Below are 26,854 nucleotides of genomic sequence, written 5' to 3'. Positions count from 1 at the left end.
AGATACAAACAGACTTTGTCATACCATCATGATATGAGTAGAAAAAGAGATGAAATTTATTTTAAATTATGTAGTCGGTTTATTTCTTTGCTTTGTTTCATTTTTTTTATTATTTTAGATACTTTTTTCACAGATGAGCCCTTTGTATCATCAAGACAAGCTTTTTTGTTATATCCACAAATGCCTATTATCTTAAGAATCACCAAAAACTACTACTTCTTACTTCTTTTAAAGCTTCAATAAAGTGCATTTCTAGGCAGTCAGTCTTGTATAAGCTTAAATTACTTAATCTATTTCTGCTTTCTTACTGTTATTAAAACTATCTTTGCAGTACTTTATCTTCGGAAATCAGTGGGAAATTTGAGTTTAGAACATCCCATATTTCATCCTTGTATCTATTACTTTAATAATCAGTTTATGCATGCATACACATTCATACATTTAAATACTTTTTTTTTTTTTTTTTTTTTTGTGATTCTTAGATTGGGAAAACCCGATGAAACATGATTTAAAACTTGATTTTGTGCATACAACTTTTATTTGATGATTATTTTATTTTCTAACATCATCCACATTTATGTGCTGTGAGCAGCCCATAATCACAGTGATGTATAAAAGATAGTTTTCAAGTTTGGTCTATGTTGATGTATTAAACATTAATGGAATAGACACTTGTGAATAGTAGACTTGATGTGGTTTTAAAAGTCACTTAAATTTTTACAGTACCTGGTAATGAAATACCATTTAAAATCAGAATTCTTTTTTTGTACAATGGCGTATATACATTGAAAAAGATTTAAACTGTTTATATCCATATGGCAAGTTTTGAAACACTGCTTCACCAACTGCAGTTCTCAAACATACGTAAATATATGAGGAAAGGAAATGGACCTTATCATGGAAATAGACCGTGGCATAACAGCCATAAAGATATGGAGAATGGGGCTCAAATTAGCTAGAAGCTCAGAGTAATTAACAGGTCTATTGTCCAAATTTGGACAAAACTAAGTACTGTAGAAATTTGAGGACCAGAAACACTATGCGCAAAGCATATCAGAAAGAATATATTTAAAATACAATGGGAAATAATTCTGCATGCTTGATTACAAAAAGTAAAAAATGAAACTGCTTTATTTTTTCCATAGAATAATTATGGTAATCATGTTTCTGAAATTCCAGCCTACAAATTCAACAATATATAATACTTAAAAGAAATCAGAGCAGCATGCATTTTTCCATATATCTACATGATTTCATATAATTATTTCAAAATTTGAATGATAAAAGTAATTTATTAATTCCAACCTTGTGAAAAATTTTACTCAGGGAGAGACCTATAATTATGAGATGGAAAACCAGAGAGTAAATTATCACTATAAAAATGTTTTCATGTGTGAAATAAGCAAAGATGCATACTGTGTATAAAATAGTAGTTTATTCCCGAGAAAAAAGACCTTTCAGTGGATTTCTTTTTAAGATCTCATACAAATGAGAAATGTGTGTTCACTGAAGTACCCTTTTTGGTTCTTTATGATACAGAATGAGTAAGAATGGGATTTAATCAGTTTTTTGGGGGTTGGTTGGTTTGTTTGTTCCTTCTCTCAACAGCTCTAACAATTTCCTAGTTTAAAGGCTATAGAGAACGTAGAAATAGAGGTTACTTTAGATATTCCAAAGGTTCATACCACTGTGTCACTTCACGACTTAAAAGATAGAAGTCCTAGAATCATTTAGATTGGAAAAGACCATTAAGATCATCCAGTCTAACACTTAAATTCTATTTCTGTACATTTTCAAATGCCCAATTTTGTCTCTATTTACAGGTGGTATGGGATTGCACTTCATTATTGTAGTTTTTGAGTACCATGAAAATGCAATGGAGAAAACTTTGAAAGTAATCTAGCTACAATAAATGATTATGATTTTTTTTAATTACTCTAGAATATTTATATGCTCTTTTGAGAAATTACCTAAATGTGCAGCTCCTTCTTTTTCACCAGTCCCAGCCTGACCTAATTCATTACCTTTGACTGGAACACATATTTATTTGTTTGGTTTATGTGGTTTTTGTATGCTACTGGATAGATCCTCCTCTACTGGACTTGTACCTGAGAGCAGTGGTCTGAGGGAACAGATTAATTAATCTAATTTTTATTAGATTTTCGAAGTAAGGACATAAACAACTTTTCATTTTTTCTTTTAATAGTTTAAGTGACTTGGAAGGAAAAGCTTAGTATAAAGTCTGATGTACTTTTGTTGTTTGGCTTCATCAAGGCACACTATCCAGAAAATCCTTTTTTTTGGGTTACACAGTATGAAAACTCAAGCTTACTGAAAATGGAAAGTCTCCGTCAAGGAATGTTGTCATTAAGCCAGGAGGATCATCACCATCTTCTTGACAAAACTAACAACTCATCATTAGACTAGCAGAGATATCAATGAATGTCAAGATTCTACAGATTTCAAGATAGGTCCATTTTCAACAAGAAGTGTTGGGTAGTCATGTAGCTTTCCTGTTAAAGACTATCTATAAAACTAAGCCTAATTTATAATTAAAATAAAAATCTGTGTATACAAAAACCTTTTAAAAAAATGTTTGCTAAAAATCTGCTTGCTACTTCAGAACTTTTCTCCTTTGCCACTACAAAACTCCGAGCATTTACCCAATGAAACTTGCATCTTACCTTGGGTAGATGTGAATCCTATTTTACCTTAAAAAAAAAAAAAAATTGAGCCAGTGTTTCACTTTTTATTTTACTGACTCTCTTTAAGTCAGTGGGCATGAAGCAGGATGCTTCAGAGCAGGGTACAGCCCAGTGCTCTTTCAGAAGCTATAAAAGCTACGTGGATAATTAGGGAGGGACTTTGTCCCCTGCTGTGTTGTAAGAACATGGGCAATAACTTCAATAATAACTTCAATTTTTACTCTCTGAAGTAGAATTGAGCAATTAAAACCAGATTGAAACAGGATTTGGTACTGCTTAGGCAGCTTAGAGAGAATTTGAAATTCTTCACCAAACCAAAGTGAAGTGGGAAATTTCTGTGGTTAACCAGAAGAGGTTGAGATCAGTGTGGTTGTGTGTCCCCTCAAGTAATACTAGCAGTAACGTTTCATGTTCATTACCTTATTCTCAGCTGGTCTTTACTAAGATGTTTACAGATCCTCTGTAGCATAGTCTTGTAGTAGGATGCTGGGTTTTAAAATCATAGATTAGTTATTTCAACTGTCATATTACCTAGTAATCTGAAGATTACTACCATCAGTAAAATCTGTCTGACACTGTAAGTCTTTGGTATGTGTTTAATATGACTGCAAAACAAGGTAAAGAAAAATGTTTTAATCACTTCATGTACAAACATTTTTTATAATTTATGCGTGTCCTAAATATTTGAAATTTTTTCATAATCTTAAAATCAACTTTAATATTGTTAATTCATATGTTTTCAAAACCAGATAACTAGAGTATTTTCAGTAATTAAAAACTGCTAGGTCCAACTTCGAGGAGGTGAGGGCTAGGGGGACACATGTAGGGTGGAATTAAACACATCGAGAATGTTCTTTTGTTGACCCACAAGCCTCTGAACTTGAGCTGTTTGAAAAGCAAGGCATAATTTAATCTGAACTTGATGGATTTAAAAAGTACCCAGGAATCCTCCATATAGTGTAACATCACCTAGCAACAGGACTATTTTGTGATTTTTAGTCTTTCTTTATTACACTGAAGTTGTGGCCAGAACCTGGTTCTGCTGTGCAAGGCAGAACAAGTCGTCACTGAAGCCACAGTTGTTTAGGGGCAACAAAATGTTTTACTCTGTATCTTTACCTAGGAATGATGGGTATTTCTTAGTGACCATGGCTGAAAAAGCCATGTAACCTTAATGCTGATGCTGATCCATTTTAGTCACCCTCATTCTTGTTCGTGTTTCTTCTTGGTGTGAAAACCATCTCCAGCAGAGGCTGCCTTTCTATTGGGTGCATGGATAAGTCATTGTTTTTCTGGATGTTGTTAAGGCCTCTTCCTTTCATTGTCTGTACTCTGCACCGTCTCAGAAGAGTCACCAGAATTGCTTTCATCATTACCATGGCAATAAACTTTCCTACACAGCCCCGAGGGCCAAATCCAAATGGTTGGAAATAGCGTGAAGGAACCTGCACAGAATAAGATGAGGAATAATCTTTAAGACAAATTTTTCTTCATTATGATGGAAAATCAGTAATAAATATATTCTGAAAAACTTGTGGAAAGAATCTCTTAGGAGCAATTACTTCTTTCCTTTACACTGAACTGCCCCCTGATGCAAGCTAGGCCAAAATACAGAGACACCTACAGAAGGTATGCCATTTTAAATGCTAAGATACTAGGAATGTAAAGTTACACAGTTGAATTGTGTCCATGTACTTTAGTCTGTTCATCCTGTGAACTACAGTGATTTTACCACAAGCTGTGAAATGGAGTGTAGCTTTTGCTCTTCAGTGTGCATTAAAGTTCATTAAAAACTTTTTCAGAAAGTGTAGATTATAAAGCTCATAAATGTCTGAGATACAGGCTGATGCCTTGTCTAAAGATAATCATGAAGCCATACACCTACTACAATTGTCATTAAAAATCTAGTGTTCCTGAGAATTAATCTGTCATATAATGTAATGTTGAAAATTTTATTTGATACCTAATAGGGAGATAACACTTATAAAATGTTCATCTTCTGTCCTATCAACTAAAATGTGAAATGCAGAATTCTCAGAACTGTTGAAGAATGCACAGCCAGTTTCTGCTACTTTTATTGACATTGAATAGATCAGTTATCCAAAACAGTCCCAAAAGCGTGAATAGTAGTGCTAACGAGGTACAAAGGTACTTGTTATGAGTAAGAAAAAGCAAGTCTGGCTGTAAATTATTTTTCTTCATCTGTGTAGCTTTCTTTTAAAAAAGTAGGTTATTAGCTGGGTTCTTACTATTTAACCAAAGAATAGAGTAGAAGAGGTTGCTTTATAGTAAATTATTTAGAAAAAAAAAAGTCATTTTTTTGTTACTTTCAGAGTGAGAAAAATGTTTTCTGTTTTTTTTTTTTTTTTTTTTTTTTTTTTTTTTAAATGAACTGAGCTGTACTTTTTGAAAAATGATAGGTAAATACAAGTGTTTGTAATACAGAGCAAGTACAGCAGCTGGCAGTACAGCACAATGGCAAATGTATAGTCTGGGAAAATGGAAAAATGTTTAGATTCTAACAATGCAGTCTTATCATAAATAATGGTGTGGATTGCTATTCACTTAGAGAACTGTGTGAAAATTGTGCCTGCTAGAATAATTATGTGGCAAACAGAATGCATCAAGTCAGATAGAAAATGTGTGGTTAAATATTTGGTCAAGGGGAAATATCTTTAGTAGCAAAGTGTACTTTTAAAATAAGGAAGAAATCCATTTTGATAGAAATACTTAGAATGAAAATAATGGGTGGCAAAATGGAAACTATTAATGGTGAATAGTTATTTCAATAAACTTAATCACTCTTGTCTTGAATTTTCTAACTTTTTTTACTTAGACAAAATGAGAACTATGGCAGATGTAGAAAACAGTAAGCTCTCAGCTTCAACCCCATTCAACCTTAGTATTTGACAAGCCACTAGAAAATGTAGGAGAAAGCTTGCATACCAGGAAAATATGCGCATCTATGATAGTAAGGCTAACGTTCTGCAGTTGAGATTCTCTTCACAGAACTAAGTTGATTATGCCCTCCACTCTTGCATAGCTATTTATTCCAGATACCTTTCTGATTCCCTCACAGGAGTGCTGACCAAACTTTAGTATTTCATATTTTGTGCTCTCTGTCATGTGGGTAGCAGTATCTTCTGCTTCCATCTGCACTGGTGAACAGTCAAAAACAAGGAGTCACATGTGCCATAGAATCAGTCTATTTTCTTTCAATACCATTTTAATCTACCCAGACGACTATTTCTGAACAAATACACTTTTGCAAAATGATTTGTTTAATCAGTAGCAGAAAAGCAGAGCTCTAAATGAAAGTAAATAATCTGAAAGATGATTTATAATAGTAGGGGGATAACAGGTAGGAAAAAAAGTTCACATATTTCTTCTGATACAGGATTCAGTAATGTACACTAAAGAAAATTCTAGCACTGTTGGGAGTTAGAATGTAACTTGAAGTGCTGTGCTGAACTGGGACTGAATTACTCAACATCTGCAGTATTGAGTTGATTAAAATGTAGGATTTCCATTTTGGTCTATTAAATATGTTTGTATTTATTTAGGAATTAAAAAAAGAGAGTAAAATGGGTGATAGATTCTCAGTCTCTTGGGAGTTACAATACTGATTCATCTCTCCAGAGAATCCTCACGTGGCCTCAGCTCTGTGTTATACTGTTTGCAGGGCTCTACTTCCCTACAGCCTCTTTTTCTCCACTGTCAGGGGATATAATGGGAACTATGTGTCTTTGACAAATTTAATCAGAAATTTTTAATCAAAATTAAGATGTCTGAGAAAACTTTTAGGTGTCATAATTATTTTTAAATTAAAAGGCACTTTGGTAGGAAAATATCTGCTCAGCTTTTGTAATAACAATAGTAATAAGTACGATGTATAGCTAACTAGGCACTTAGACAAAGGGAGAACAGTCTTATGGTCACAATAAAAGGAAGAGACATTGTCAATAAATAGTACCTAATTTCCTGTAAGAAATAAGATAGAAAACTTACATTTTTTTCAAAATTTTCAAGAGAAAACTCATTCGGCTTTGGGAAGAATTCAAGTTTATGCATACGTCCAATATTGAGAATAATGTTGGTCCCATTTTTCACAGGATAGCCATCAATTACATCATCTTGTAAAGCTTTTCTCATGATCAAGTCCACAACTGGCTGATACCTCATGCTCTCATAAATAAAATTCTCCACGGTTTTCAAGTTTGGCATGTCATCGCTCTGTATATCTCTGTCACCTTGTGGAATAAAACAGATTGTGAAGAAGTTGGTTAGGAATTTAATAGCTTAATTGTACAAACACCAAAACTTTTTTCGAAGATTCTCAGTTCCTGAAATGATAGAAAGAATCCAACAGCTTCTAAGGACTTTTATGTAGCCTCACATATTCAGGAAATCTTGTATATTGTTCATCAGCATAAATCCTACTTTATTGACTTATGATCTTCTCACCTTCTTCTTAATGCATTATGAGTGTATGTTCTGCTTTCTTGTCAATGACAGAACTCTGAAAGTCCTTCCCTGAATTTCGTGTGACTGAGAGCGACAAGACAACAAAGAAATCTGAGAGCTGACAGCAGATGGAATCTGAGAATAGTCTGGAGACAGGAGATAACTTTGTAAATTTTCACCGTGTGATTGGGTTAGGGTGGATGTACAGCTGGGTCCTACTGTGGCCTGACTATTTCAGTTACCATGAGTAACTTCCTCCCAGCTTGATTCCACCAGCAGCGGTATCGGCACCATGATGTACTGCCAGGGGGAGCCCTGCTTTCACTTTCAAGTCACAAGCAGTTTAGGAACACTGTAGTGGTTGGTTTTCAAGGTCAAAGGCAGATTTGCTACCCTGGTCGGTCATTTGCTTAGGGAAAAAGCAACAACATTCTGCTGCCTTAGAAATCAAGGCTATCAGAAAGAAAGAGGGAAGATAAGTGAGTACTCAACTCTTGTGAGGACAATAAAATAAGGTTTATTAAAAGTACCTTATAAAAAGAATAAAGGATTTGTTATACACCTTCTAGTGTTTAACAGACCAGAAGTAAATAATGAATAAGAGCGGGTAAATTAATTTCTAGATTAGAAGTGTCAGGCTTTGAATGAAGTCTAGAGAAAGGGAAGAATACAGACAAATTTGGAATATCTTGGTTGTGCTTTTAATAGTTAGTACTTGAAGAGGAGGCCAGTTTGATATCAAAGTGGGTGGCAGCAGAATATAATTTAAATTTTCTCTATTTTTTCTCCTCTTCAGTGATAGTGAAAGTTAGACAGGTTCTAGATATACACAGGGAAATTGATGATTAGAAGTATTTGAAATGAGTGGTCTCTTGCTATTTCAAGATAAATGGAAAATAATTTCAATGGAACTTGAGGTGAGTGCTGATTTGCACTGTTGTTGCTGTGAATATAACATCTTCTTTCTAATAGATAGTCAATTCAATGATTCCTGTTTGAATTTATCCTACAGATTGCTCATCATCTTTCATTTGATCTTGAATAAAATCTTTTACATAATGATACTTCATATATTATACAACAAATGATTCTGTTGGAAGAAACAGATTTTTCAACCTTTGAATAATCAAAATTAGATCACTGCTGAAGCAAAATGATATTCCCACATCACTGACTTTGCAGCTTCTGCTTACCCATAACAGTTTCAATTTCTCTCATCATCTCCTCTTCCACTGTGGGGTGCTCTGCAATCAGTATTAACATAAAGAAGAGAGTCACAGACAGAGTGTCAGGAGCAGCAATCATCATCTCCAGCACACACTGGTTCACATTCTCGGCAGTCAGATCCCCTCTGTTCTGAAAAAAAATGGAAATTTTGGGGAAAACTTTGATTGCTGGCCTCTGATGCCAACAATGGTCCTATAGAAGTAGAATGGAAGGGCTTAGGCTGTCTGCTTTAAACAAAAGTAAAAATCTTGACAGTCTTTCTATCTCATGCTAAATAGCATCTATTTTTTGTCTTTTGGAGAAAAACAGAAAACTCCTTTTGATGCATATGTATTATTTCACAGAAAAGCAAGAATTTGTTCTTAGCTCAGATTCTTTCTGATTTCTTGCCTTACCTCACAGAATTTGTGAGCTGATCAGAGATTATACAAGATAGGATTTACATGGAATTTGAAGCCTTTGAAAACAAAAGGCAGTACATCAAGATAAAATACAAGGGTTAGCTAAAAACTGGAGGACATTCAGGGATAGATGCAAAAGTTTTAAGAAGGTTGTTTAAGCCATGAAAAAGATCAGACAAGCACCTGTTTGTGAAAATGCAACTATTTAATGCTTGAATCACTGTTAGGGACTCCACAGAACCCACTGATTTGTATCCCTTTATGGTGTCGTGACTTACAGATAGATACATGAAGTTTAAGTTGCAAAGCCTGTGTTGCTAGTGACAGGAGAAAGTCAGAAAATCAAAGTTGGCCATATTTTGAATACATTGCCAATACCTGTGCAAAAATCAATTGGGATGCAAAATCCATGTGTTCATCCAACTTTTCAAGAGTGGAAAGCTTTTGTCGTTTCTGTTCTATCAATATTTCCATTGCTCCTTTCAGATCCTTTCTGAAAACAGATAAAACCCAACATACTGATATAAGTATCTACAGACTTTTAGTATATACTGAGATATGATTAGAAACATAAAGATTATACCAATAAAAACATCTAAGAATGGCAGAAATTAAGTATTCCTAAGAGTGGTTATATGGCTCTCTGCAAAAGCAGTAATACTAAGGGAAGGTGTATTCTCTTATTAAATAATGGCTTGTTAGTTTTGACTGAAATCTTATTCTCTTTTTAGAGGATAGACTGAAAATGATGAAAAATATGTCTGTATATCCTATCGATAAATAGAGGTTTTAAAGATTTATTAATATTTCCAAAGAATTTGTTTATTTCCTTCTATTTTATCCTGTATTTTTTTCAGTGAATAAAATGAACTTAGAGAACATGGGGGATAACTGTTAGAAAAATGTAGATAAACATTAGAAAAATTATACTGTCTTGAAGGTAGAGTTGATCTGAATTTTTCATATTTAAATAGTCAGTACAGTTTGTACTACAGTGGTGGAAAAAAGCAATGTCTAACAGTTTTTATTTTATTTGGGATTTTCAATTAGCTATAGATTTGAAGGATTTTTTTTCTAAAAAGTAATTTGAAATTTTTAAAATTAAATCCTTAGGCTTTCCATTTGTGTTGGTTATTGTTTGGATAGAAAATTTGACTGGGTTTGTAGGGGTCAATGGATTTAAAACTTCAAATCTGGCAAAGTTTTCATTATTATAACGTTTTTTATGTATTAGAAATACCAAATGGTCCCTTCTGCCAACTTTAGCAGAAGAATATCATAAGTCAACATATCCTGTGGTGATGTGCTTTTTTATTTTATTTTATTTTATTTTTTTCAGTAGAAATTTATTAATACGTCCATTTTAATGGGATTGCTTTTGAAACATCAATATTTGCCTGCAGGGCTTTCTAGTAATAACTGTGCCACCACAGTTAGCTATTATTAGAATCGCAGGATAAAGCACTAATCAGTGCCATAATAAAACTGGCAAGCAAATGTTAGAGAAGGTAAATCTTGTGTTGTCAATTACTTTAGATTAACCTCCATCTTTCCCTTAAAGCCTTTATGTTATATAGCACCATCAAAACAATTTATTACCATGCTTCAGAAGTAGTAGTTTCTCTCACTAGATGGAATCCAAATCCAAAATGAACAAACTGATTGCCAGTTCTTTTTATAGTCAGTCCTCTTTTGGTAGAAAACAGCAAATGAGATCATAAAAATAGAAGAGACATTTAGTATTTTCGCAAAGAGGAAGATGGCAAAACGTATTTGTTCCTTATTTAGGAAAAAAACCCTTGGTGTGTATTATCATGCTATGCTGAGCACGGAGTCTTAACTCAAAAAGGAGTTGTTGAGTCAAAAATGCACATTGAGGGAACAAATAAATAGCATGATGCTCAGGGGTTAACTCTTCTGGGACAATACCATGAATGCAGATGGATTTTCTTGTTTTGATGAACTGTAGCCTACTATTTGACTGTCCTTGACTAGATAGCAAATGTAATTTCACCCTAGATAATAACTTTTCCTTGTCTATTTGAACTGAACAAGTGATTTCAATTTAACTTCACATTTGAGCTGGCATTAACTAATATTTTGGTGAGTAAATTATGACTGAATAAACAAGGGTTTTAAATCATCCCCTGAGATCAGACACTTGTAGCATCAGTGGCAAATCTTGTCCTGTTGCTATCTTGGGTCTGTCTATAGGGCATGTCAGCCTTTGCAAGTTTCACAGTTTAAAGGTGGAGGTAAACATCAAAGACGATCGTCTTTGTAGAAAGAATCTTATGCAAATGATTTCTAAAGCTGTTGATACTTACACTGCCTCTTCATATTTCTTGCACAGCCAAGAAATCTTAAAAAAGATGTCGGGCTTTAATAAAAGTGCTTGCCAAGCATCAAAGTAGTTTTGAATCTTAAGTACAATGGCATGTTCTGAAAAGAAATGTTAACAAAAATCAGTATGAAATATAAACCTCAATATGCAAATAACACAAATGCTTCAGAGAAGTTAATAATAAGGCCCTGTTTCCCTACTCCAGCTAAGTTAATGGGGATTTGATAAACAATTGGCTCTAATGGTGGTAGAGAACATGAGGAAACATTTGTAGCACACTGTGGAAAAGGTATAAATCTTTGTAAAAATTCCTGGTAGCTAGCTAAAAGGAGAGTGGTGTGTCAACCAGAGCCAAACAGGAGAGCAGAAGCAGAATTCTTGCAGCATATTGAAAAGGGATAATCTAGACATCACGATAATCTTACTTCTGTCATATAGTTTTGAGAATGAGGAAATCACAGAAGACATCAATTTTCAGATGAACTTTTCAAGGCAATTATTTGGTGGAAAGATTTTTGATTCTTACATGCATATAATATTGGGATTGTACCAATGCAATGCATAAAGATCTGTTAAACGGCGCTGGTTATTAAGGTGAACGTGACAAAGTAATGTATATTTCTGGTCATATAAAATTCTCTTTTATAACTAAAATCACTCATAAATAAATTTCAGTTAATTATACAGTGATATAAAAGTCTGTTCTTGCCCTGTTTTTGAAACAAAACTGCTGAGTGATGTCAATGACTTTTCCTTGGACATGCAGTTTAGATCCATCATGAGGTATAAAAATAAAACTGTTAGTACCATCCAAAGGGATCCCAAGAAAAAGCTTGTTAGATGTGTCAAGCATGATCCGTCTCATAAGATTCAACACATTGATGTTTCCTACTTCAGTGGTTACTTCCTCTAGTTTATCCAGGTGATCAGTTGTTGATTCAACACAAATTGCTATCATACGCACGAGACCAGGACCGGACAGAGCTGAAATGTATGTGCCAAATAATAAAAAGATTGGTTAACTTTCATGCCTTATTTATAATGTATCAGTTGGTGAGAATGGTATTAATAAAATGTAAAACATTATCATGTGAGTGACTGGTATAAAATCATTCTGAAATTTACTGATTTATCATCTTTTGAAAGAAAAATGTAGTAATTTTGAGATAAAATGACAATGAACTCAAAGCCCAACTTCCCTTGCTTCCAGCCACTTGGTATTTAATGCACACGTTTTGTGCTAGGTTCATAACATTTTAAGGACAGATATTTGGCATCATTTGTGTTACCTTTCTGTGTGGGAGGGTATCCCTACCATCCTCTGCATTATAGGCACTGGGGATGTCCTGTCTCATTTGCTTGCAGTGATGCTGAGCAGGGAAGATAGCTTGGGCATTTGTGGGGAGGATGATGGGAATTTCTCAAAACTTATCTCCTGGGTGCTCTTAAACAGCTTTGCAGTTAGCTACTGGCAACCTGTAACGTTGCTGTGGACATACTGAAGCCTAGCCTGGTAGTAGTCTGTCCACCTATGAACAGTGGAGATAAGATCATGACAGTTACTGCTTTTTAAGAATTCCAAAAGCAACCAGAAGCAGTGGTCTGTTCTGTTGCTATGTAATTCAGTGTGATTTTGATAGGCTTCAGCTGGAATAGATTCAGATAATTTTTGAATGACTGGAATTCTCACCCTAAGTACTCTATTTAAATTACTTTTCCATACAAGCATTGCTGCAATTGCCTCAAGGACATTATTTTATCAAATATATGTTGAGAGGGATTGTATAGTTGTATTTGAGAAGAGAGGGGTCTGTTTTGTAAATAGAGAGAACAGGTTTTTCTAGGAATATGTGGAAAAATATTTTTTTTTTCCTGCCATCTTCAAGTAGTTGTGGATATTTTTCATTAGCAAAATCACGTAGGAGAGGCCCAAGTGTCATATAGCGGCACAGATATAACAACAAAATAATATCAATTAAACCAACAGATAATTAATTTATTTTAGGTTTTACTTTGCTTTACTTTCATTTTCAGGTTCTGAAATCACTGTCATAAACTACTGCAGTCTCAAATGTGGAGCTTGCAGAATAAGTGTGGCAGTTTTGTTAGGAAGGTTGTAAGGTCACTGGAAGTAGCTAATTCTAATAATATGCAAATGCTGAAAATTTTCAATTTGTGGAAAGTGAATCAAAAAATTGCAGACTCATAAAATAGTAACCCTGAAGTTTATGTAATTTCCTATTTGATTTCAACCTAGTGATATTAACTACTTCAATCTTTTTCTCTGTTAATACAGTGATTCATAGTATATTAAAGGGATTAATAAATAATTCTGCTGTGCAGATCTGCTACATTCAGTTTGAAATGAAAGCGCTGTTGTTTTTTTTTTTTTTTTCAATTAGAACAGGACAGAAAAGTCTTTGAACTCAGTGGAGGCTGGGATAGGAACAGCCAACTACATTTATGGAAGTGCCAGTTAAGATAATGTAAATGCTGGACTTGAAGTGTAAAAACATTTAAAAACATGGCTTGTGGGCATCATTTAATTGTGTTTTAATTGGATGAGATTAAGAACCTGAAAAACTATTTCAGTTCCAGTTTGAATAACATACCAAGCAGGATAAGTGTGAAAGAACATGTGCAATAAAATAATTCTATGGGATATATAAAGAGAACTGATTTCTGTAATGTAAGAATGCAAAGGACAAGCGTTTCAGAAAAGACAGACTGTGTGCTACAGTGATGCTGTGTATCAGTCCACACTGATTTACCTTTGGTGAAAAAGGGTCGAATTTCTTTCCAATGTGCTGGATTGTTATTAAATATGATCCCATTTTCATACATGCCAATGCACTGTAATCCAAGCTTGCTCCCAAATCGAGAAACGTAATGCCAGTGTTTCAGTACATGGAACACACTTGAGGGTCTGGGAAAGAAACGGGGAGAAGAAATTCCAAAACGAGAGTACTGTTTCATAGATTATATGCAAAATTTTAATTCTGACATTTTATAGTTGCTCTGAAGTACTGACTTGCATTCTCAATTTAGCAGGAAGTACAATGCTTGACTTTAAATGTTGTTCCTTTTACATAATTTAAAAATCTTGATGTGATAAATGCCTTCAGAATGTATATTAGAGCAATAATGTATTGTGTTCAGATTTAAAACTATTTTTCTGTTAAAATGCCAATGGTTACCAAAATATTTTAATCTGAATAAGTGTGTATACATAGAAACATGTAGATAGATGATACACTCACGCAACGACCAATGTCAGATATTTCAGAAGATGAGGTGTAAAATATTTGAGAGTTGATAATTTCATCATGATACTTTTTATAGCTATTTGATCATTCCCAGACACATACAGAAAGCATAAATGTACATGCATCATTTAAATATGCAGTATCATAATATGATGATATGTGTGGGATAAATATTCCTAAAAAGACATGTTAGGGATGTCCATGCTATGTACAATTATTTTTACAGTTTACAAGGTTTATTTACCCATGCTGGCAAACAGGTTGTGACCAGCATTATTGCTTTAAGATATAATTTCCTTTAGAGGGAGCTAGTATTTCAGAGATGTCGAAGTGATGAAAACCTGATAAAATGAAATCCAACAGAAAGAAAGAAAATCAGAATAGGGACCTGAAATGAAACCATGTGCTTTCTTTACCATGTAGCATACTCTAGGGACCAAATCCCAGACTTCTTATATGGGTTAAGTTTAATTTTTCAGTCAGGCAAAGTAAACAGAACTTTTGCTATTGAGTTCGGCAGTGCTGGGTTTTCTCCATAGTTTTGCATGACCAGAGACCACTGTAAAGTTTACAGTGAGATGCTCCATGGTACAAATAGACAAACATGGATTAAGGATTGGAGTAAAAGACAGGGAGGTGTGTGACTGCAGGTCCAACCTGCCAAAAAAATCATATATTTCTTCTTTCCTACGCTTCCCTACATCTGCTCTCTTTTCTAATTTCCTCAAAAGTTTTTTGCATGTCAGGGAACATCATCTATATTTTCATGAACATGAAAAGATGGTGTTGAATTATGACAGCTGTCCCCAAGAATGCAAGATGCAGGTGGCTCATTTTGCTTCTATCCATTCCACTCATCTACACAGGAGACAAATAATGTTTTAAGGAAGGAATTTGACATATGACATTATATAAGCAGATTTTCCTTATGAAACTGTTTAATTAAGTCCTCCAAAAGACATCTGTTGTAAACAAAACTGCAAGTCCTTCTCTCTGTATATTAGCATCTCAGTATGATTGGATTTGATGGTAAAAATTCAGATTAGATTGGTGGAAATAGTTTGCTTTTACAGAATTCAGGTTATGTTGAGTTTTGCAGTGAATTTCTGATCCACTGAAAACTTTATTCCATGTTATTGTTTTTTAAAGAAGTTAAATACTAGTTCTCTATGTGCAGTCAGTGCTTTTAAGCAAAAAATGTCTGAAGAAAAGTGATGTATTGACTGTAAAGTCTGATGCAGCTGCAGCATTGTTTATCAGCACTCCTGGTTTATTTCTGATTAATTGGTAGTACAGAAAGTGGAAGACAGCAACAAGAGTTTATAGTATTTTATATTATCAAAACACTATAGTGCATTAGTTGATATTTGCAACACCTATGTAGGATGGGAACGTAGTTTTCCTGCCATGATTACTTCTTTTTACAGAGGTAAAAGTAGAGATGAAGTTGACTTGCTTCACATGGCAAATCCTGTGATAGTCCTCTATACTATGTTGTCTTTCAAAAGCTTATACATAATAAAAGCTGAGTATGGATTGACTGATATTGCTAATAAAAAGGTTGTGATTCTTTATCAATTACACATGGTAAACATTTTTTTTTTTTCCCATGGCATAATTCATAAACATCTAGAAGATCCAGTGTAAGAAAGCAACCATCCACTGGAGCTAATAAAATGATAGAGTGCTGTTTAGCATTATGTTTAATACTGTGTATAATTGAAGTCTATGAGTAATCCAATTAATTGGAGTGGAATTACTCATAATCCTGTAAGGCTGCATTTGCTTAATTAACTTGCTGAATTAGAGCCATAAACCTCAGGCACTACTCCCAGTTTAAGGAGAAATTTAAGAACACAGGAAACTGAAATCTGGCTTAATCCTACACTGCAGTCAGTCTAGGTTCCTGTATAGTATGTAATTCTAATATTAAATGGAATAGTAAAAGAGGTGGTAAACATTTTTTAGGATTGAGCCACAGTGCTTAATTTTCATTTCCATAAAGAAAATGAAAGAACACCCATTGACTTCAGTAGTAGGGTCTTTAAAGAAACAAAAGATTAGAAAAACATCTGTTAACAGCAGGAAGTAAAAGGTTTATGTTGGGATAATTTTTGAAAATAATGACTTCAATTCTGCTTTAGAAAAGAAAGTAGCAATTAGGTTGTAAATATATGAAAAAGCTCTTCATATTATTAAGGATAGAAAATAAGGATTTACTTGCTAATTATAAATGTTTCTTCACCGCTGATCCAAACTCTCACAAATTCTCCATATGTCTTATTGTAGTAGTTGCAGGCATTACCTACTCCCATCCAGAGAAATCTCCCATGTGAAATGAGGGGACCGATTCCCATACAGTATCCTGGCCCTAAGAAACAGGGTAAGAAAAGTCTGGTCTCAGCAGTGCTCACTGACAAGCGTATATATCTGAGCATCACCCTTGTGAAAGGAGCTTTTTAACATAACAGTCAAGGTCTGCATTGGGCAGTTCACATATACAATCCTGTTCCGAAGTTCTGTTTTGAAGAAACTTGCATCTACGTTGTTGAAGCCTCACTTAGTATCTGTGGAAGCCTGTGGTGCTTACAATGTAGGTACAACAAATGGCATTCGTGATTTCTTTGTACAACTTCAAACTGCTGCTTTGAGATTGCTTTCCTTTGGAGGGACAATGGGGCTAGATATTAGAAGAAATGATCTGGAAAAAATGCATATGGCTTATTAATTTGTGATTATTACAAATCCTTAGAGTGATCTTTGCTGAACTTGTGTTGAAGTGTCATAATAACACCTACAAAATTCAATATCCTTTTGATGTCATTAAAAGCAATTAATTACATCTCTTAAAGTCATTAATACTAGAGTGAGAAAACAGATATTTAAGGAAAAAAGTATTTTACTGCTGTGAGTTTATGAAAACATAAGTAGGAGCTAAGAATGAATTAATAAGCATTTAGTCAACAAAATTCTTGACTAAATCCTTCCACTGTAAATCAGCACCAAATTTCCCTCTTACAACCAAAAGGAGAAAGTGGAGACAGCAGGAGAGAATTTGCCTTTAAATACTTTTAAAAGGAAGTTTCCTTCTTCAGGGAAAGCTAAATTTGCCTCTTTTCTCTGTAAAACATAGATCTAGCTCCATAAAACAAAACAAATTGAGTATTTACAAAACCTTTGTATAATGTTTAAAAATTTAGAAGTTGCTTATGGCTCCACTGTTTACTGATAGGAATTGCAAGACCCCAGATTGTTTAAATACCTGTACATTTAAAGCATATTAATTTAGTTCTATCTTCTCGTTAATCCAATCCAAGCATTCAATTAGAATGCATAATCTTCTGTGAATACTCTCCCCCATTCTCTAACTTTTAAAGAGTTTTAGCACATTGGAGGATGTTTGGCAAGGTTCTTTTCTCAGATTTTCATTCAGGTGCCACCACATTGGTTTAGGATTATTCCTGTCAAACACCTTTGTGAGATGTGTACACTGTTCTCATTCATGCAGTAGGTCAGTGCATTGCATCTAATGAAAAATAAGCTGAATCAGTAACGTCTACCATAAGCCTCCAAAACATTACAGAAGGGGATCTCTGAAAGGGAAACCATTTGATGAGGTTCTGTTCTGGAGGGCCTTCAGTGCCAAATATGGAGAGAAAAATTGATACTCTACTAAAATCTGAATAATTTCCTAGATAACTTTTTCTAGTAAAGACAATGTAGAAAGCTTTAAACTTGATAAATCTAAAAAGTAGTTTATCATGCACATGAAAATATGAACACTTGGAATTTGTAATGTGATATTATGTCCTTCTAGCATATACACAATAAAGCAGAAAACTAAATGTTATATGTAGCCAAGCCAGGTTTATTATGGAGGTTCTGAGGTTAGAGCAAGCCTGGTTTCTTTTATCAGTTGTTTTAAAAAGCTGCATTATTTAAACTGACACTTAGTAAATTCTGTTGGCATACAATCATCATTCAACACTACTTTCTCACTTAAATTTGAGAAATAAACAAAAAATACAGTGACAGCTTTTAGGTGATCTATAGCTAAAGTTAATTTACCTGGTATCGATGAAGTTTCTTTATGTTTCCACATTAGAAACAGAAAGCACATGACAATGAGTATAGGCGCTGTGGCCACAGGCATCGTATCTGGTATCAGGCTGGTGATGTTGTAGCACATAGGATTCAGAGTTTCCAGTACCATCTTTTCCAAGTGATTCTGCTTTGCTTTAGAGAGAGAAAAAGGAGAAAAAAGCAGAGTTTTTCAAAGATATGTTCAGCTTTAGTTGGTACCTCTCAACCCCTTTGTGGGTCTTGTAAATGAGCAAATTAGCTCCTGAGGTAGCTTTATTTTATGAGAGTGACTGCCTGGACTGCTTGCCAGGACAAGCTGGATCACAAGTCAAAACAGACATGCAGCAGACACTCTTTTTGCTTGGAAATAACAAAGCTTTTCTGACCTTGATGTTGAAGCATAGTTTTGGATGCTTTGGCTGACAGACATCTTATCTCTGATACTGACTTGGCTGGCCAATACTGAGGTTTACTCCTTGCAAATTTCTAACCAAAACACAAGAAATTAAACTTTCAACACAGGTGGAAGAATTGAATGAGTTCATTTGCAAGCTTTTATCTCTGTTACTTAGCCTTTTTCCTTCCTGCATGCCGGTAGTGCCAGAGTCCTTGAATTTCCAGAATAACTATGGTAGTTTTCAATGATGCAGACAGAGTATACCCCAGGTATTTCTTTGAAACAGTGTATTAAGTTTTATTTTATTATTATTTTCAACATTTGAGTTTAATATAATGTATTGCATTTCTTTATGGTTCTTCTGCTAAATACTTTGAAAAATATAGTGTATGCCATAACAAACAGGATCATGGATTGTCTGGTGCTATATTTTTCCTCAGGCAGTAACTAGCAGTTTGCACAGGAAAGAACAATCAAGCAAATGGACAGGTCTGTTATTCATAGGGGGAGTAGAAGGATTCCTTTGAATTTGTTTTCATGTTTTTGATTTAAATCATAAAATATGAGAGGTGATTGTACCTGAGGAAGAAGTTGTTATTCTAGGAATTAGAATTCACATAACCACAGAAAGATACTGCTTGCATCTGGACAGTAATTATTAATAAAACACCTTCTTATTTCTGCTCTGACAATAATTAAGAGTAGATTTGCTTTGTTCCTACCTGCGATGATATTTCAAACTTGAAGGATCTATTTACTTAATAGGAAGCTTTTTGCTACAGTTTCCTTTAAGCAAGTGCTTTCTTGTTTATCTTGTGCTTTGGTCTCACATTGCACAAGAAAGTACAGCTTACTTTGTAGTAACTGTCAGTGCTATAACTATATTAAACTAAGCCAAGAATGTAATAGTTGCTTTCTAGATAGTAAGAAGATTGGTATTTATGATCAAAGTAGAAAATGTATAGAGTACAGGAAAAACCCTAGGGAAGGGAGCAAGCAGTGGCTCAAAACCTTGCAGGTGCATACAGTGCTCCAGTATTTCAGATGATTGCTATGCAAGGCTTCTGGTACTGTTGTGATCCAAAATGACCATGACACAATATGCCAGGTGACCTTTTAGAAACATGCCTGCTATTCCAATAGCTAGCAGTACACCTCTCACGAGGGTGTCCATGTACATATCACATCTTGTACAAAATCAACTGTTGTACTGTCTTGCATGTTGTGAAGAATGTTTTTGTAATCACAAGCACTTTTTTAACATGGTATTTACTAGTTTCACTGATATACTGCTGCATACTAACGATGTTTGTTCAGTACAAATAAAAATGCTAGCTTTAAATTTCCTTGAGTACTGTTTGTTACAAAAAATGCATGCCTGCGTGTATAGGTAAATACTTTTATTAGTTTCAGCCCCTTTTACTGTATGATCTTACAGCATTACAGAAGGAAATAACTACACCTAGGGCATATAGTTTCACTTTTTTGTTGCTTTCTCTCTGGATCTGGATGAACTTCATCTCTGTACTTCATTGCCAGAGTTAGGCTCTGATGTTCGTTCTTTTTTGTTGTTTTGATCATCAAGACATTATGGTGTGTCTGTACAGTAGTTTCTCTGCCTCTTATTCCCTATGAAGAGAAGTATGTAGGTGGTTATGCATTTGGGTGGTATGAAATAAACACACCTGTATGTACAAATGTATATCTATGAATCTTATATCTGTAGTTTAAGCCATGCTAGAGTTCAAGGTGCTGATTTGTTTGCATGGTATACTTTGCAAGCATGAGTCGCCCCTTTTATTCTCTAAAAATTGACCCTGAGTTTTGATCTTGCTCAGTTCTTAGTTATTCACAACTAAAGCTTAGCTTTGTTTTGACAGAGAAATGAAGGCAGGTTTCTGTCTTTTCAAAATATACAGATTGTAATGCATTGGGTTTTAGGTTTTAGATTATCTCAACTTTGTAATTTTATAATTTTTTAGTAAAAGAATAACATCTTTTTTGCTGTAATATGATATCTGATACATCAGTGTGCACCTAGCTGTTAGATTTATAATTTTTATATCCTGGATCATACTGTGATGTAGATAAAAGGTATTAAAGGCACTGTATTAAATTTGAATCCTTTTTATACTCTTGAACCAATCCAATGCAGTCTTATTTTTAGTCAAAGTGGCTCCTCAAGCTCTTAAAACAAACAATTGACATTTCTTGTATTGAGAAGTTCCTTGCCTCAATTCAATGAGTATGATCCAAACAGACTTTCAGGTTTTGCATTTCTAATGCCTTTTTTTTTTTTTTTTTAATTGCAAAAAACAACTGAACCATGAAAAAGTCACCTTAAAAATATTTCAACTGAACTGCTATTCTTGCTTGTACCCATTGTATTTTTTAAGAATTGTCCATGAGATAAATAACTCCTAATAAAAAACTCAGCGAAATAAATTTTGATAGTAAATAGTCACTGAGTAGACTGAAGAAGTTTCAAACTGAAACACAGATAGAGTGTCCATTGCACATGAAATAAGCTTTCACTATTCTTGCTCATTTTATCTTGAAATATTCTATAGGTAATTTTCCTTTCCTTGCAGTTGATTGAGGTATGCATCTGATCAGAGGGATTTGTTGGTTCTGTTACTTATATGGCAGAATGGGAACGAGGATGGGTGGGGCAAAAAAGCTTTAAAATTAAATAGTGGGAGGAAGGAGACTTCTAATAAGGAAGGTCTTTTGTGGCAAAATAGATGGATGTGCACAGGCTGCCTGACCTGGCAATAATTATGGATCTTAACAGCTGGGAAAGCATCTGCCAGCAGAGGGCCCTTCCAATTACTGATCTCTAAGTCTTGACTATAAAACACTGTGAGAAAAGCTTAAGTGCTGTCAAACATTTTCTTATAAAAGATGATATGATGAATGAGAACAGGTTCCACAGTAAAGAAAAAAATTCCATAAAAAAAATTCAGCTGGAGCAACGGATCAGATCACTAAAGCACAGTTTTGGGATTATAGCACTTAACATAGGATAAGAACTGTCTCTGACTCTTAACTGCATGTCAGACCTCTTTAATAGAGCTTGTGCTGAAGGAGTTCCATACGACTATTTTAACATTGCCCTCAAATCATAGATTTTATTGCAAAGTCAGAAATTCTTTTCCCAACTGTTGGTTAACAAGTCATATGTGGAACTACTGTTAAATTAGTTGAATTTGCATGGAACCTATTGTAGGAACCACTAAAAAGAATGTGTCTTTTTGTTACATGGTTACATTCCTTTTAAATAATTAATCAATTTGAAGTGGATAATTATCACCAGGTGTACAGCATATGTCACATAAACATTGATACAAGGATTGTCTTGTTCCCTTGAAAGTCTGTGGGGTGTAAAGTTGAGAACATATCATAAAACTTTTTTAAACTTGAGAGTGCTTACCATTCCTTGTAAACTGAGCTGTACAATTATTCTGTAAGCATCAAATTGCATGTTTATTTAGTGTCACCCTGAAAATTGCTTGCAGATATTCTGTGGTCTTTTCAAATCCTGTAATACTCTCAGGATGCAATGGGGATGTCACTGAGAGATTTCCATCACAATTTATTGGTCATCTGATACTGCATTACTCTTGTGACATTCTTTGTCTTTGCTTATATTTTTCTTTTCTTACTGATTTTTCACTTACTCTGAATCTGTGCTTTAGTGATCCACTTTTGCTCCAGATGACATCTGTCATCTTATAGATGGTTTCATTTGCAATTACAATGTGCAGAGCAGCCTTTTTATAGTTAGGTGTTTATATTACTCTGTTTTTGAAAGCACTCTGGCTTCTTTTCGGCTATGTTTCCTTTTCTTAATTCAGTCCTCTGCAACTCAAAAGAAGGGTAATTATGATAAAATGTGAACATTAGGGAATGAATACACTGCATATAGTTATCTGTTTCAGCCATTTCTTGAGTTCAAGTCAGTGGGCTAGAATTTGTGTATTTGCAGAGATCTATCACATCTAATTACAATGGAAGTGTATTCTAGCAATGTTAAATTATTATTATAGCCTTGTAGAATAACCTGTACCACTTGCTTAATAAGAAATCTAATCTAAATGGAATTTATAAATTTATATGTAGTTTAAGTTAGAGGAGGATGAAGAGGGAAGGAAGAGGCAACAGCTTTCAGCAGAAGCTTAGAGGTGGGAATTTAATAACAAGCATCCTGGTGATCTAAAAGAGATTTTGACAGGTAAAGGAGGAGCTGGAAGCAGAACATTGTGGCAGAGGGCAAGTGTGGCAAAAACGCAGAACATATTCATGATTTTATGGGGTTGAAAGAATGTGTTTGTACTGTGAAATAAGAAAGATTGTTACATTTGATGGCTCTGCTATTATTTGGGATTGAGATTTTCTTAATTTTAGGGAGCCTTCTTGTAACAGTGTTACCTTGTTTCACAGCTGAATAGGGTCTATCCCTAGAGCATGTTTTTCTGAGTTTAAGTTCTGTCAGATGCCTTCAGTATCACTTCTAAAATGCTACTGCATATTTGTTATATGTTAGTGCTGGCCACGAGTGTTTCATACACAACTGTAAACAATTCTTGGCTTTTCTTATTTACCTCAGTGTACACAGAACTTGATTTCTTATCATCTCTGATACTCAAAGTGTACTGTAAGTTTGCAAGGTGCAGAGAGGGTTGGAGTTGCAGTACTGTTGTAAATGCTGACATTTCTGTTGTTTGGAGTCTGTTTGGTCCGTTAGTTTTCTGATCACCGACTAGTACTAGCATATGTCTGGGACTTAACTGGTCAACAGAGATTAAACCAATTGACAGGGAAACAAATATGTTAAAAATATCTTCTATGAATGTAGGACTATGTTTGGATATTACTATTTATTTGGGTCACTGTAGTAAAGGCAATGCCCCTTTTCTGTGCCTTTACGTGGTGGTTGCAATCTTCCGTTTTGTGAATTGACCATCTCTGTGCCTGTCATTCCAGGTCATCCACTGAGATAACTTTTAGGTTAAATCAGAAGTTGTCACATATCAAACTGGGAGTCATGTACACACACATTTAGGTATCATGGCAGAGCCATTTGAAGCCACTATAGAGTGAGCTTGGAGCTTTAATTTCTTCAAGGTGGTAGATGAATAGGTATCCTGCAGGCTGCTTTTATCCTTGTGATTTATGTAAATGATTTTTATGGTACAATGGAGCTGTAAATCCTGCCTTTAAACATTCCAAAGAAGTTACTGGATCCTTGTAGTGATCCTTAATGTCAAAGATCTGATGTTGCTGACATATAACTGAGTACTGACCAAGATTATAAATTTTTGCTGAAATGGCTAAATGAACTTTTTATGTTGCCATTGATCATGGACCTTAGTGAACTTCCAAGATAAAGTATGTATAATATACTGTCAGTTTAGTTTGGATGTTGTCTTTAGGACTAGCCGGTGAAAGTTCTGATATTCTGAAAGTCTTGATTCAAATGTATCTTTCTAGAAATTGATAGTTTAGATGTCAAAGCTGATCTTCAGAGGATGACTGTTCACATCCAGAAAAAAAAAAAAAAAAAAATCACTTCCCCCCAGAGTGTTAAGCTTTCAAAATAACTAGCCAGTCATAAAGCCACGATTGTCTGTAGTGAGCAAGACTTGGAGTGAGAACTTGCTCTGTGTAACTAAAAATTTGGTAGTCATCTCTCTCCCTTCTGGCCCATGTCCATACTGTTTTCTTGTAGCTATTTATACAACATGGATGTGTGAGGCAAAGTATACTATGTGCTTCCTAAATGACTCTACAATAAGGGTTTCTGCTTTCTGAACAATCTGTAATTATATGGTGATTTTTCTTTCAGAAGAATAATGATCTGAAATTTAAATTTGGACTATGTCCTCTTCTGAGGTTTTAATTGCAGTTGGATGTATGATTTGGAAAAATAACTTGCCAGTTTTAGTACCTTTCACAAAAGGTCTTATTGTTGCTTAGGAACCAACATAATGTTCGTAAAAAATACTATCCATATTAGGTGGTAGAAGGGTTTCATCTGAAGCATACATCTTCTGAAGCAGAGTAGATATATCATCGTTTGTAAGCCATCCAAAAGAGCTATGGAGATATGCAACTTCTGCAGTATTGTTAAGAATATATTTTACTGCCTGTCTACCTCAAAGTTTCCTTAAAATACCATAAGCTCTAGTTAACTCAAAACTAACCCAAAAATGAGCTGTGGATAGACAACTGAAATTTCTCTCTAACATGCTTTTTATCGGACTACCTTGTTTTGATTATGGCAAAGCAGACCCGTATGAGGATTTACTAGTGGTTTGCTGTTACCGCTGGGTGGGTGGTTTTGACCAACTTAAGCGAAAAGTTAGTTGACACAGAATAGGCCACTCTAAGAAATGTAAATTAAAACTTTCACTTTTTTTCCGGCTATAAATGCTAAGTGTTCTATCAAAGTATGTGAATTAATCCTGAAGAAAGTTTATCTGGGTATTTGAAAAAAAACAGGACTAAGGAAGAATGCATGTCTATTCTCAAACCATTCCTCCTGCAAATGACTTTTTAAATCAGAAATCATTATTAACTAAGATGTAGTAGCTTAAAGAAAGATAGCACTTTTCCACAGCAAACGCCAACTGAGAGAGATCAAGCTATGATATAATAAATAAATTTTCTGGGTCAGTTCCAGACTTGTTCTACCTGATGGCCCTTTTTTAACCTCACTCATAATACGTTTTTTTCCCTTCTGTGGCAATGATGCTTGGAAATGTTGGTTTATCCAAATTCACTCACTTTGCAACTAATTCTACACTTCTGTACATCATCAACAGTTGACAGTGTCCATCCCATGCTATATATTCTCCCTTAACTTTGTCGTGGTACACATCTTTGTGTGAAATGCAGTGAATGGAACTAATTCTGCTTTAGAGTAGATATAATTAAATCAGAGAGCATAGAAACACTGAATAGGTTTGTTTTTTTAACCAGTGGAGTCTGCAGCTATAAAACCTAAAAAGTTTTAGTATTTCCTGTGTAATACAGTTTGAGAGGTTGAATGAAGTGAACACTTTCCAAGGATGAGTATTCTGCAAGAACATTGTGCCATTTGTTTAAAAAGAAACTTTGTAGAATACTTACAAAATATATAACACATTATTGTTATGTTAATACCAAGAATTTGGGTTGAGACCTGCAGATTTTCTGCTTTAAAAAAGTATATTTAGGTAGTGAGAACATATAATTCACACAAAGTTAATTACAGTAACTCAGATTAAAACAGCTCTAGAAGGCATACTTCCCACTCAAAACCAAAACAAACATTTCTGTAATGTCCTACTCACACTATTTGAAGAAAAATGCTAGAAAATGAATTAAAAATTTACCTGTGTCCTCTTGTTACTTCTTGATTTTTACCGGTGAAGAGTGCTAGCTTTGTTACTGATGTGCTCCTTTTAAAGATCTGAGTAGATTTTCTGGTGATTGCTCTCTGTGGCATCTTTTATGCAGGTGCTTCTTGTTGCTAAGAGATCAGTTGCTTAGAGATGGAAGTTTGTTTTTTGTAATAGATCAGGGGCCATTGCTATTGAAAAGAAAATTTTGTAATTTTACCTCCACAGCTTAATGTATCTGCTGCAAAATAGCTAATGACAGAGATACACATGCCTGATGCTGATTAGAATTGTAACTGGAGAGTAAAACAGAAAAGTAAACAAAGTTTATAATTATGTTTGGCTCTGAGTATCAAGGAAAAAGATTTGTCATTTAACTGGAGGTGCAGCTAGCAGAAATTATGTTAATTCTTTGCCTAGCATATCTAAATGTATTTTTAATTTCCAACAGAAAAGAAGTCCAAAAGTTTTATTCTGCAATTGGGATGCACAAAGTTGTCAATAACATTTTGTAAGATATAATCCTTCACTGACATTGGAAAGGTCTTACTGACTATCCTATATATTTTTTGTATATACTGT

At 34.4% G+C, this 26,854-nt stretch overlaps 1 protein-coding gene across 2 annotated transcripts; it reads right to left on the bottom strand.

The window, feature by feature from the left end:
• Positions 1-3,827: 3,827 nt before the first annotated feature.
• Positions 3,828-26,341, bottom strand: LOC104362311 (aromatase). Of its 2 annotated transcripts, XM_009968596.3 has the most exons (10): positions 26,267-26,341; positions 18,476-18,643; positions 16,628-16,778; positions 13,913-14,067; positions 11,949-12,125; positions 11,125-11,239; positions 9,176-9,290; positions 8,363-8,525; positions 6,714-6,955; positions 3,852-4,150 (listed from the first exon to the last, which is right to left on the bottom strand). In XM_009968596.3, exons 2-10 carry the CDS (start codon positions 18,618-18,620, stop codon positions 3,899-3,901), a joined length of 1,515 nt encoding a protein of 504 aa, XP_009966898.2. In that variant the 5' UTR covers positions 18,621-18,643; positions 26,267-26,341; the 3' UTR covers positions 3,852-3,898. The 2 variants fall into 2 exon arrangements, with proteins under 2 accessions (XP_009966897.2, XP_009966898.2); XM_009968595.3 differs by lacking the exon at positions 26,267-26,341 and having other exon boundaries at positions 3,828-4,150; positions 18,476-18,661.
• Between the last annotated feature and the right edge of the window lie 513 nt (positions 26,342-26,854).

This window comes from Tyto alba, unplaced genomic scaffold (genome assembly GCF_018691265.1).
Source record: "Tyto alba isolate M040663 unplaced genomic scaffold, T.alba_DEE_v4.0 Super-Scaffold_41, whole genome shotgun sequence".
NCBI lineage: Eukaryota > Metazoa > Chordata > Aves > Strigiformes > Tytonidae > Tyto > Tyto alba.
The sequence above is the reverse complement of the archived record's forward strand: the minus strand, read 5'-3'. Positions and strand labels throughout refer to the sequence as shown.

What these genes read in the sequence shown, in the direction of transcription:
- LOC104362311 (XM_009968596.3), bottom strand. Translation starts at nt 18,620, where the DNA reads ATGGTACTGGAAACTCTGAATCCTATGTGCTACAACATCACCAGCCTG. An exon ending in GAAACATTTATAATTAGCAA is followed by an intron (nt 14,068 to 16,627) that starts GTAAATCCTTAT and finishes TTTCTTTCCCAG; the next exon opens with ACCCTCAAGTGTGTTCCATG. An exon ending in AGAAATTGAAACTGTTATGG is followed by an intron (nt 6,956 to 8,362) that starts GTAAGCAGAAGC and finishes TTATTCCACAAG; the next exon opens with GTGACAGAGATATACAGAGC.